Source organism: Eumetopias jubatus, unplaced genomic scaffold (assembly GCF_037043125.1).
Source record: "Eumetopias jubatus isolate StellerSeaLion01/CBP00866 unplaced genomic scaffold, mEumJub1_p1.0 scaffold_8, whole genome shotgun sequence".
Classification (NCBI taxonomy): Eukaryota; Metazoa; Chordata; class Mammalia; order Carnivora; family Otariidae; genus Eumetopias; species Eumetopias jubatus.
This window is the reverse complement of record NW_028274814.1, coordinates 39,985,863-39,999,211: the sequence shown is the minus strand read 5'-3', so window position 1 is coordinate 39,999,211 and position 13,349 is coordinate 39,985,863. Positions and strand designations below refer to the sequence as shown.

At 41.5% G+C, this 13,349-nt stretch overlaps 1 protein-coding gene and 1 pseudogene across 17 annotated transcripts in view; one reads left to right on the top strand and one right to left on the bottom strand.

Moving 5' to 3' along the window:
* Positions 1-2,190: 2,190 nt before the first annotated feature.
* Positions 2,191-3,513, bottom strand: LOC148163681 (uncharacterized; annotated as a pseudogene).
* Positions 3,439-13,349, top strand: part of WNK1 (WNK lysine deficient protein kinase 1) — a 149,718-nt gene continuing 139,807 nt past the window's right edge. For all 17 annotated transcript variants that reach the window (XM_088025863.1, XM_088025862.1, XM_088025860.1 and 14 more), the window contains exon 1: positions 3,439-5,195. In XM_088025863.1, the coding sequence (XP_087881989.1) occupies positions 4,437-5,195 (759 nt within the window). In that variant the 5' untranslated portion in view covers positions 3,439-4,436. The remainder of the gene's footprint in view (positions 5,196-13,349) is intronic.

The window sequence follows — 13,349 nt, the reverse complement described above, 5'->3', positions numbered from 1 at the left end:
CATTAATAGCACATGAGTTCTCCAAACCCTTGCCTACATTTGATATTATAAATGCTTAAAATTTTTGCCAGTTCTATAAGGGAAAAGTATATATCTTATTTTAATTTGCACTTCCTTAGTTACTGAGTTCCACCATTTTTTTAAAGTTTATTTTTGTTATTTGGATTTCCTCCTGTCTCAATTGTCCCCTGTTTCTATAGGATTGTATTATCCTTTGTGATTTAAGGTGTTATTTATATATATTTTGAATATTAGTCTTTTGCTATACAGGTTTCAAAATTTTTCCGTCAGCTCATCATTTGTGTTCTATTGAACAGAACTGTCAATTTTGAAATAGTCAAATATTTTTCTTTATGGCTCTTGGGTTGTTCTTTGATGTCCCTTCCTATCCCATATTTTCCTAGGTTCTAAATATTCTTAGAGCTTATTTTGAAAATTTAGTCTTTAAACTATGTGGACATTAATTTTGTGAAGGGTAGGGGGGTAGACATGGAACCTAATTTGTTTTTCAAATGAATAACTAGTTGTCTAAACACTGTTTATTTAACCTTTCTCCACTGACTTGAAATGTCATCTTCCTCATATGCAAAATTCCCATATATACATAAGATTGTTTCTGTATTATCTTTTCTGTTTCATTATCTATGCTTATCTCAATGTCATACATTTAGTCTATGGTTTTATGATATGCTTTGATATAGGGCAAGTTCCACCTTCCCCATTATTTCATTTATGCTAAAAAAGGTTTAAAAAAAACTCTCTTCTTCATTGTTTAACTGCCTGACTTTCCCTTCTTCCTTGAGTTCCACATGACAAGGAGGTAAAATTAAAAATATCCATAGGCATGGGAAAAGAAAGAAAGGAGACAAAAAAAGAAATGTTCTCAAGATGGTGTTTTTTTCCCCTATACTTCAAGAAGCTACACTATGAATTATGCCACATACAAAATAAGGTAGATTTTGTATGTTCAGTCACTGTCTAAATCAAAGTTGTTTCTGGTTTCATTACTAGCCAGTCACCAATGGCAGGGACCATGTATACGTAAAATGTGAATTGATGGGAAATAGAAACATGACTCAGTTTGAGAAAATGAACAAGGACTAAAGTGAACAAAGAACATGATGAGAGCCAATAAAATACTGGTATTATTCTTATGGATCCACCTGTCGGGAACTAAAATCTCTAAGCTTAGCGTGTCTATGGTATCTTGAGTTTTTCCTGCTGCTTCTATTTATGCCACTTGATGTTTCATATGGATTATAGGGGGATCAATTCTTTATTTGATAATTGAAATGACAGAGAAAGGAAAAGTATTATTAGAGATATTATAGTAATGAATAACAGAAAATATCATGTTAATTGGAAGTTGGCAAGCATTAAAAAGGGAACTTGGCAAATAAACAGTTTAACCTTTAAATCCAACCATTGTACACAATATGGTTATATTCAATATAAAGTTGTACCTGTTTTCATAGTGAAGCTAATGTTACACCGGTAGGAAAAGCTGTCAGGTGGGCAAGAGTGGCTTTACCTCAACAGTTAATTATTTACAATGAACTTAATTGTTTGTTGTTGAAAAAAAACATGTTGATAAGGCATGATTGTCAAGGGCCTTGGTAGTGTGTACTCTAGTTGCCCTCACTGAATTCATATTTTACTTTATTTTTTTTAAAGATTTTATTTATTTATTTGACAGAGAGAGAGACAGCGAGAGAGGGAATACAAGCAAAGGGAGTGTGAGAGGGGAAGCAGGCTTCCCCCGGATCAGGGAGCCCGACGCGGGGCTAGATCCCAGGACCCTGGGAACACGACCTGAGCTGAAAGGCGGACGCTTAACGACTGAGCCACCCAGGCGCCCCTGAAGTCATATTTTAAAGTGTTTATAATCTGTTAGCTTTTTGAAACCTAACAACCTTTGTTTTTAAAACCAACTTTTTTGTAAACCTGAAAGTGTAGCTTTTGAGGAAAAATTGAAAACAGTGTAACTCTTTTACATATCATATAAATTATATAGCAAATCTTCTCTAGGTGGAGTTCATCCCGTTAAGTTGTGGGCATTTTCTAGGAAACTGGTGCTAACGAATCTTCTGTCAAGTTGCTTCCAAACTACTCATACTCTTAGTGGGGCGCTCGGTTAGGAAGTGTGCTTCTGAGTTCGTTCTATAGCGGGCGCTGATGAGAGGCAGAAGTCTATGGACGCTCTGATGCGGTTGCATACGTTTAAGATCTTCCCGCTCTTACCCGGTGGGCTAAAACTTTTAACTGCCATCTGACTGGTCTGGCTTCCCACTCTGTCTGGTGCCCCCTGGTGCTCATCACCTGCACAATCTTGAGTAGTTGCGAGGAGCAAAGGGGTCCAGAGAGCCTAAGGATGCTTTCAAGGAAAGCATTCCGTTACTGTGAACTACATGGATCCAGATTTCCTCTAAGTCCAAAGCCATGGTATAAATTACATGTGTACATTCACGTACCTCTAGGGAAAGGGGATGTTGTTTTACTAAGCCCTCAGGCAAATGAAAGATGGAAATTAAGCTCAATCGACTACATAGCAAAAGTCAACTCGGCTCTCTCAAGTTTGTGGTAAAAGACGCAAAGATACGTGGACCTTCTTTTTTCTCGAATCTTCGCTCACCGCACCGTTAATTTTTTTCTGGCATAGCAAAAGATTCAATATGCTCCTGGATTTCAGGAGGGCAGCCAATCTTTGAAAGCCAGAATATCTATCGTGGGGCTGCAGCTGAGAGTGTGGCCTTATTTGTTATGGAAGGGAAGAGGAGAGCACTCCCTGTCTCCTCCCGCAACCCATTTCATCACTATTAATTCCATGCACAATTTTCACAAAATTTCTTTTACCCTAGGAAGGAGTCTTCAGCCCCTCTGGCTCTCTGAGCTCAGGTTCTGGTTCTCTTTGCTTTGCTTTCCTTCTCCACTCCCACACCCCTACACTCAACACTACTGCGGCTCTCTCCATTAAAGATGAACAACAGATCATCTTTCATTGCATGGCAACCTCTTAGCGCTCTCTCGCCTCAGCAGTGCATGACGGGAGTCTCTCCTCTCGTCCTGCCTCCCTCTTCTTTTTTTTCTTCCGGCCCTTTTTCCACAATTAAACCCTAAATAATGATTTTCCTAGCTAGCGTTGACTTAAGGATGGGGTTTAGCGACCCACGGTGACGCTCCCGTCAGCCTTCCAGAAGGGGCGGTTTCCGAAGAAAACTACAACTCCCATGAGGCATCAGGCTAAAGCGACCACAGAGCATCACGGAAGTCGTAGGCTCCCTCCTCCCCAATCCCTTTCATGCTTCACAGGCGGGAACTACAAATCCCAGGGAGCCTCGGTACTAGCGCGCCTGCGCGAGAGTCCCGAGAGCCGGGTGGGGGTGGGGCGCCCCGGGCGGCGGGGGGCGGGGTCCGAGCGGGCTGTGTGGAGGCTTCAGACGCCCGGCGCCATTTAGCGCGGAGAGTTTCCCCGGCGGACGCGGCTCTCCACGCTCGGCCACTCTGCACCCCCATCTTCGGTGACAGAAGGAGCCTGGTGGGGGTGACTACTCTTTCCTCTCCCTAACTCCCTTCACCCAGTCCTCTCGGTCTCCTCTACTCTCGGCCCAGAGAAGCCGCGGAGCTCGGGCCCCGCGGTGAGCGGCCCTCCCCTCCCCACCGTTCCCTCCCTCTGTCAGCCCCCGGCACCGGCCCGGGAGGAGACGGGGGTTTGCCAGGCCCGGGGCGGGCGGGGAGGCCTCGGGGAAGGGGGGGCCCGCTCCTCAGGCACCGAGGCTTCGAGGCTTCGGCTCTTCCCGTCAGGGCGATGGGCGCCCTGTGAGACTGGTCCCCCTAGCTGGGGGCGCGTGTGGGAGGAGGCGACTGACTGACTGACCGGGAGCCCCCGGGCCGGCCCTCCCTCGCCTTCCTCGGCCCCTCCCACCCTCTTCGGCTCTGGGATTGCCACCGCTCGGGAGTCCGTGCTCGTCCGTTCCTCGCGTTGCCGCCGCCCCCGGGGCCTAGCCCGCCCAGCTCGGGAAGCGGCGGCGGCGGGGAGTTGAAGCCGCCGCCGCATCCGCTTCGACTCGGTGCCGGCTCCTTACCCTGCCCCTCATGACTGCGGCGCCTCTGCTGCTCCAGCCTTCCCGGCCGCCGCTCGCCGCAGGATGGATGCGGACCGTGAGGCGCTAACCCCCGTGGCTCAGCTCCTCGACCGCCCGCCGACGAGCCCCCCTCGTGAGCCGCAGCAGCCGCCGCAACTGGGCCCAGTGGCCCGCGTCTCCTTCGGGGCGGCTTGTCAGTGCTGAGTGAGGAGCCGTCCGGGTGCATTCGTACCCGCCGGGAGCGGGAGCCTTAGTAGCGGGACCCGCTCACCTCCGCCGCTCTTCGGGCTCGGCCCCTCGCCCTCTCTTCATTCACAAGTTCGAGCCCGCTCGCCTCGCTTCTGCGGACCGACCATGTCAGGCGGCGCCGCAGAGAAGCAGAGCAGCACTCCCAGCTCCCTGTTCCTCTCGCCGCCGGCGCCTTCCCCCAAGAATGGCTCCAGCTCCGATTCCTCGGTGGGGGAGAAACTGGGCAGCGCGGCGCCGGACGCTGGGACCGGCCGGACAGAGGAGTACCGGCGTCGCCGCCACACTATGGACAAGGACAGCCGTGGCGCGGCCGCGACCACGACCACCACCGAGCACCGCTTCTTCCGCCGCAGCGTCATCTGCGACTCCAACGCCACTGCGCTGGAACTGCCCGGCCTTCCCCTTTCTCTCCCCCAGCCCACCGTCTCCGCGGTCGCCCCGCAGAGTACTCCGCCGGAGCCGCACCGCGAGGAAACCTTGACCGCCACCGCCGCTGCCCAGGTAGCCCAGCTACCTCCCGCCTCTGCCGCCCCTGGGGAGCCAGCCGGCGCGGGCCCTGCCGCCGCGACTGCCCCCGCCAGTACCAGCAGAGATCGCCAAGTGTCCCAGCCCAACCATGTGGGGAGCAAAGAGGAGCCTCCGTCGGCCAGAAGCGGCAGCGGCGGCGGCAGCGCCAAGGAGCTACAGGAGGAACGGAGCCAGCAACAGGATGATATTGAAGAGCTGGAGACCAAGGCCGTGGGAATGTCCAATGATGGCCGCTTTCTCAAGTTTGACATCGAAATTGGCAGAGGCTCCTTTAAGACCGTCTACAAAGGTCTGGACACTGAAACTACAGTGGAGGTCGCCTGGTGTGAACTGCAGGTATAGCCCCACTTCTTTATTTTACGGTGGCTTGGATCTACATTTGGCTCGGTGAAGCCAGTTTATCGATTCCTCCTTTACAAGTCGTTCTCTTAACTGTTCGCTCTGGCGGGGCGTGGGGTGGGGGAGTGGGAGGCCAACTTTTGAAAGAGATTGAAACTAGAACTTGGTACATGACCTACGTAGGATAAGAATTATTGGTAGCCAAAGAGGTTTGCTACTGGGGGGAGTGGTGAAAATCATCTTAGTACAAACGCATTACCTACTTGTTATTGTTTTAGTGTCTGGCAGGAAACTCGGCGTTGGTGGGAAAGTTTCTGAGTTAGGAAAGTACAGAGTCTTCTTGCCTTGTGCATTTCAATCTCAGCAGAGGCTCTGCACTGTTTAGCTGCTGGTGTGTTACATGCGAGTTTCCATCCCCGAGATCAGGCTGTACTTTTAAAATAAGAACGACCTTGTTCCCAAATGACCTTACTTGGGATATATCTTAGTTGGTGATTGCACAGGCATTTAATATAAACTACAAAAAAGACTTTCTTCTCTGGATAATTGACTTCGGACTAGAAAGGTACAATAAGTGTTTGATACTGTCCCACTTGATGACGCTTAAGCCTTTTGGTAGCTAGAAGTTACCTGACAGGGTAGATTAAAACTAGTAAGACTTCACCCCATTCACTATACAGTGACTAGTACAAGAGCCCATGTAAAACTGTGTGCTTTGAGAGTTGTAATGTCACTATGGTTATTTTAAACTTGTTAAGAAAGGTTTTTAAGCCAGACTTTTCCAGGAGTCCAAAGGACTCAGAGTGCTTTGCTTTTAACCTCTCAGGGAGGTTTTCATGGTGTACATAATGGTGTGTCATTCTGGTTGACAAGTATATTCTACGTTTAAATAGCTAGGTTTGGGCAACTTGTTGCTTGACCTGTAGTAGCTTCATTGAACGTTGCTCTCATCCGGAAGTGAACGGAGGTTGTTTGAAGAAGCAGAGTTCCACTGAATGAAAAAGTCAGTTACAGTATACAAGAAAAATGCCATTATCCATTTTCTTCTTGTCAAGAAAATGGACTGAATGGATCAAAATAGGATATGAAAGTAAATAATCTATTTTATCCATGAATGAATACGCTAGCACTTAACCATTTGAATGTCACCTTCCAAATGACCAAGGCCATATTAGATGTGAAGGGAAGTTAACTCAACATGTGGAAGGAAGTGAACTTAAAAACTGACAAGTTCTTTAGGAACGTAATAATTTCTTAAGTTTTACAGTAAATGATGTAGAACTAAGGCATTGTGAAATAAAAGCTCAATTTTATGGTGGTTTATATTGAAAAGGGTGCAGACCTTTTTGAAAAAATCTTGTCAAACTATAATTTTTTCCTATTGATCAGTCATACTCAAAAACTTAGGTCTGAATCCTTTTGGTTTACAGGCAAAAATTCTGTTTACACGAGGACACTTTTTTTTTTTTGCTTTTGTACCAGGGGTGCCTATTGCTGCTGATCCTGGATTTTATTCTTTTGTTAAGGTTTTACATTTGAATAGGTGCTCTATAGATATATTTTTTTAGTTGGTTACCTTACTTTCTTAAGACTGGACCCAAGTAGGGCGCCTGGGTGGCTCAGTTGGTTAAGCGACTGCCTTCGGCTCAGGTCATGATCCTGGAATCCCGGCATCGAGTCCCACATCAGGCTCCCTGCTCAGCGGGGAGTCTGCTTCTCCCTCTGACCCTCCCCCCTCTCATGCTCTCTCTTCTCTCTCATTCTCTCTCTCAAATAAATAAAATCTTTAAAAAAAAAAAAAAAGACTGGACCCAAGTAAATGTTGAGCACTTTATGGATTAATTTTGTTAGTTTCGATTTGAATTTAACTTTGAGGACTTATCAGAATGTAATGTGTGTGTTTTCCTTAATCACCTGGAATTTTTTTTAATTTATTTGAGCAAGCGTGAGTGGAGGGGGAGGGGCAGAGGGAGAGGGACAAGCAGACACCCCCCCCCCCCGACCCCAGCAGGGAGCCTGTTGCGGGGTTGGATCCCAGGACTCTGGGATCATCACCTGAGCCATCCAGGCGCCCCTCACTTGGCATTTTTTAATAGTTTATTTATCTTGGAACTAATGATACAGTGGGAAAAATCAATTTGTCTAATGTAATGATTTTGTCTAAGCTCAGTTTTTCTTTGAACTCATTGCTTTTTGGATATTTGTTCTCTGTCTAGACACGGGCATGGTCAAATTAAAGAATATCTGATGCTTTATACATAATATCACCATATTATTTTTAAGTGAGTTGAGGATTTGGCTGCAGAACCAAATAAATCCTAGCTCATTGAGTGGTACCCTGGTTTAGAAACTTTCATATGTCATTTGGCCCTCTTTATACAATTTCTTTGTTTTGTTTTTTAAAATGTGATTTTCCCAGACCCAGGATCCTTTATACCAGTAGTTGGGCAGTATTTTTGGTTTCTTGACCAGGACATTTTCCTAATAACCTATTCATTAGGTGAGTGTTTGAGTTCTTATCTTTGGATACAATTAAAGGACAAGTCAAGGGATTGTTAAAGCATTGGGAAGAAAGCAAAGCTTTTTCATGAAAGTATACTTCTAACATACATATTTTTTGTAGGAAGATAGGAGAAATATTGTAGTCAGTTGTTGAGTTAAAAATCTTAGTGTATTAAAATTGGAAGAAATCTTAGGTTATTCTGCCCAACTACTTAATAAAGAACCTGAAATCATGGAGCAGGTAAATGACTTGCTTAGATTGGTAAAGAACAAATTTTAAAGTGGTTAGGATCAGGGTACCTGGGTGGCTCAGTGGGTTGGGTGTCTGCCTTCAGCTCAGGTCCAGATCTCGGGGTCCTGGGATTGAGACCCTCTTTGGGCTCTCTGCTCAGCAGGGAGTCTGCTTCTCTCTTCCTCAGTGCTCTCTCTCTTTCTCAAGTGAATAAATAGAATCTTAAAAAAAAAACTGGTTAGGATCTAATGATTTGGGAAATGTTAAAACATTTGTAGTCTAGTAAATGGCTAATTAGTACATCTCAAATGAGGAAATTGTATTTTGGTGTGGAAGTCACTATCAGATTTCTTCAGAATTCTATAACCATAGCAAATTCAATACTTTGGTTTGGGTATTGATTTTATCAATTCAAATGTATAAGTAGGCTTTTTGGGTTGGAGAATGAGTGAAGGTGGTATACAAATCAAATTTGTTTCCATCAAACTAATTTTTAGAATCACTGTATGCATAGCTATTATTAAAACAAGTATCAATTCCTAATAAATAATATTAGGTAATACTTTGATACCACAGGATCTTAATTACTAACTTTGATCTTTTAAGATGCAGATTTCTTTACTTGATTTTATTAGGCAAATGACATGCCTTAAATTTTAATACTCAGTTTGCCTTGGTCAGAAAATGTTATTGCTGGACTTTGCAGAGTTTACATTGCTTTTCTATGGAAGGATCTTAGTTTTTTAAGAAATGTAGCATAATTTTTTATTTATTTTTTTATTTTTATTTTTTTAAGATTTTATTTATTTATTTGACACAGAGTGAAAGATGGAGAGAGAGAGATCACAAGCAGGGGGAGCCGCAGGCAGAGGGAGAGGGAGAAGCAGGCTCCCCACAGAGCAAGGAGCCTAAGGAGGGGCTCAATCCCAGGACTCTGGAATCATGACCTGGGCTGAAGGCAGTAGCTTAACCAACTGAGCCACCCAGGTGCCCCAGAAATGTAGCATAATTTTTTAAAGAAAATGTATTTATACACAGATTTGTAAATGATACTACTTACTTTAAGTACTTTTCTCCCCAAATTGCTTCTAGCCTTCACTTGATAACTTGATACATTCACTTTGTATATTGATGAGATTGTTTCCAGATCAACTTGGAAGGGGAAGTCAAATTTTGTTTAAGCTCCAATGTTATTAGTGCTTGCTTTGCTCTGGCTTCTTTTTCTTCTTCTTCTTTTTTTTAAATTAAGGGTCATGTCTCATCATGAGTATATGATAATTTTTTTTGGACTTAGTTTTCTTTTTTTAAATTGTAGTATAGTTGACACAATGTTACATTAGTTTCAGGTGTACAGGTTTTTATTAGTATTTCATAAAAAGTTTAGCAGTGCTGCAGAAATGTGATGTGGTTCTGTGATTAAGAAACCATAACTTATTTCTTTGCTTTAGTTCTTAAAATAACTCCTGAACTGAATCTTCCATTTGAATATTGATGGGTTTTTTGCCTTTATTTTTTACATTTGTGCCAAATTCCTTGTTTTTCAGGATGAGAATCTTCCGTAATTTTCAATCCCAGGAACAAGATTTCAGGGAATAATCTTCGGAGGTTTTTTTTGTTTGTTTATTTTAAAGTCTCAGTCACTGAAGAGTATGGGCAACATTGAGATAACTCAAGTGTTGCTGCTGTGCAAATTAAAGAATGATTGGTAACTTGTTTAAAGTAATCCTTTTTCCCTCCTAACAAGACAGAATGGGATTAAAGATAGCATAATTTTGGTTCGGTATGATTTAAAATATATGTAAATTTATTGCTGTAGGAAGTAATCTTTGTGGTACAGGAATTAAGAATTATATTTAAGTTGATTCAGTGATTTTTCTTAGCGTTAAGGGTTTAAATGTTTTCCTTTTCTATTTACCTTTTTTCTCATCTTAAGTATCTTAAGTATCACAGTTGTTCCTAGTGTAAGGTTGTTTCTGTGTAAAACAAATGAGGAATCTATTGTATGGTGATTGAGTTCATTTCTTGATATTTAGGTTTTAGTGCAAGATCCTGGTCATTTGAAAGTCATTCTGCTTAATCTGTATGGAAACATTCAACTAAAACTGAGCTCTCATTTTCAGAAATTATTTTTATTTTTTTAAAGGGGGGACCAAATTATATTATTTTAAAATTTGATTACAACCAATTTTGTTGGCATTAAAATTAGAGGTATTGTAAATTTGAATGGATAAACCAAAAACCAGAAATTAAGTTTGGTAAAAATGGGAATAGGAGTTTTTATTTGGGTTTTCTAGTAGCTTTTAGCTTTTTTAGATGAAGCTGTAAAAGTAGCAAGAGTGGTTATGCTCAAATTATAATTTCTTAAAATGTTAGTATAACATGAAAAAACTCATAAGTTACTAGGTTTTGCTGTACCAGTTCTTTGTATTTATTTTTAGCATCTTGCATTTTATTTGAGGAATTTTTTTGTTTTTTTTGTTTTTTTTTCTTAACAGGACCACTGTTGTGTGCAGGAATAGGTGAGACTTACCATGCATGACCTAAATTTAGATTTGAAGAGGGCATTGTTTTCTGCAGTATAACATAGTCATTAAGAACATAACTGAATTCAAATCCTGACCCTGCTAATGATGTGTCACTTTGGGCAACTTCTGTGCTAGTTTCCTATTGATAAAATGGGATGTAATAAGAGTACCTACTTTATAGAGTTGTTGTGACAGCTAAATGAATTATGTAAATATAAAATATTTGGGACAGGGCCTGCCACGTAAGTATTAACAGTGATGATACAGCATCTTTTTAGGCTGTCTCTTTGAGGATATTTTTGAATATTTTGTTTGATTTGTCTATACTTATACTTGAAAATTCATGTAGCAAAACTCTTATTGTTGCTGTCCTTATGGGGGGAACTTTGGAATTGAACATATTGTCATCAGTGCTTTGAAATTCTTTAGCTTTACCTGTCTTCTGCCTAACTTTGTAATTTAATGACCTGTCACTTTCTCAAGTGCCAGCCTTTTTGAATTATTACCTTCCAGAATTTGCTGAGATCTTTTTCCTTTTGGGATCATTCTTATGGCATTCTTTGGAATGATTCGAAATTGTTTATATTCTTTGTCTCCTTAACTAGTCCTTGAGCTCTTTGAAGATATAAATAGATTCTCAAATTACTTTGATAAATACTATGTTCTTTTCTAAGTTAGAAATAGTTGTAAATCTCAGGGTTGTTTTATCCATACTCCTTGCCTCTCTTTGGTCCACAGCAGATTCTCTAATCTTGTATTTGGAGAGTTCACTATAGTATAACACAATGCTCTATGATGGAAAAGACCTCTCTAAGGCAGCACGTTTGGGTTCTCTGTTACTCAATTATCTGACCCTGAGTAAGGAACTTACATCTGTAATGCTGATTTATTAGTAGTATGACTTAGCTGGATTGTTGAAGATAACTGAAAAACTATGTGAAGATACTTTGTAAAGTGTTATAGATAATAAAAGGATAATAGTGCTTTAAAAAAAATCCTTTTTTTTTTTTTAAAGACTATTTATTTATTTATTTGACAGAGAGAGACCGCGAGAGAGGGAACACAAGCAGGGGGAATGGGAGAGAGAGAAGCAGGCTTCCCACTGAGCCACCCAGGTGCCCCTAAAAAAATCCATTTTTTAAAGGCCTTATGTTGTCACTTGTTAAAAATTGGTTGGATATTTTGAACTTCTTAAAATTGGGCTTTAGGACATGTAATAGAAAATTAGGGAAAAGGCACTGGAATTAAAATGTTTGAGTTAATAAGCTACATTGGAACAATGATATAATTGCTTTGTTCACTACTTTGTTTAGCTCTGTAGAAGTTAAAAAGCAAAATTTTAAAAATCTGGAAGAGAATAGCACTCATCCAGATTCTAATATTGACACAGATTCTCTCCTCTATCCCCACCCTTTCCTAATTGACCTCAACTGGATTAATCCAAATAAAAATTAGTAAAAAATAAAATAAAAGTAAAATAAAATATTTTTTCTAATTAGAAAAAATAAAGTTGGGTTTTAGGAGCTTTTTGGTTTTTCAATTTTAGGAATTTTATCAAATCTTAAGACAAAGGGGAGCAGCTTTTCAGACTGAAGGAAGTTGGCAGAAGCTCTTCTTAAGGTGTTTTTATTTGGGGGCACCTGGGTGGCTCAGTTGGTTAAGCAACTGCCTTCGGCTCAGGTCATGATCCTGGAGTCCCAGGATCGAGTCCCGCATCGGGCTCCCTGCTCAGCAGGGAGTCGGCTTCTCCCTCGGACCCTCTTCCCTCTCATGCTCTCTATCATTCTCTCTCCCTCTCAATAAATAAAAATCTTTAAAAATTAAAAAAAAATTTAAAAAAAGAGTTTTTATTTGGGAGAGGATGGTGTCTTTATCAGGTGGTAGGCTTAATATTGTGTGTACTTTTTAAAAGGTTGGTTATTGATATTCTGCATGAGAGGAGTGATGTCAGTAATTTGCTTGGTTTTGTGATTGACGTGATCATATCTCCACCTTAATTTATATTAATTTAGATTTTTCAGATGGGCTCTTTTTTTTTTTTTTAGAGTAGGGAGCAGAGGGAGGGAGATAATCTTAAGCAGAGTCCGTGCCCAGCACTCAACTTAGCTCACAATCCTGAGATCATGACCTGAGCCAAAATTACCAGTTGGACGCTTAACTGGCTGAGCCACCTAAGCGCCCCTCAAATGGGCTTTCATAATGAATTTGCTTTTTGACATCGTGACTTGAATCTTGGCATTGCAAGATTGACATATTAAGTGCGCTATACTAAAAGAATGTGTTTCATGATTTTTAGAAAGGAATCCTCAGGTAAATTGTCATCACAAAAGCAAATACAGTTTTTCTAGGAATTCAGGAATTCTTTTTTTTAAAAGATTTTATTTATTTATTTGACAAAGAGTACAAGCAAGGGGAGTAGCCGGCAGAGGGAGAGGGAGAAGCAGGCTCCCTGTGGAGCAGGGAGCCCGATGTAGGGCTCGATCCCAGGATCATGACCAGAGCCGAAGGCAGTTGCTTAACCGACTGAGCCAGCCAGGTGCCCCAAATTCAAGAATACTTAAGAAATTTAAGAATTTAGGAATAATTTTAAAAAGTGTTTAGAATCTAGTTGGTGTAATCATCATATTCAGGTTAGTTAAGAAAAACCACAGTATTTCTGTAGAAATAATTATTTTTTATGCAGCCAAGGTTCAGTTTCTTGGAGACAGATGATTTTTTTTTGGTCAGTATGTGCATGATGGATGGTCTTGTGTTAATTAAACACAAACTAATATATAAACCAAACAGAGGTGAAACTAGTAAATCAAATCATTATTGATGTGCACATTTTCTCTATTAATAGAAGTAAACAGCTTGCTTGGGATAATGACAGGATCATCTTATTATTTTTTA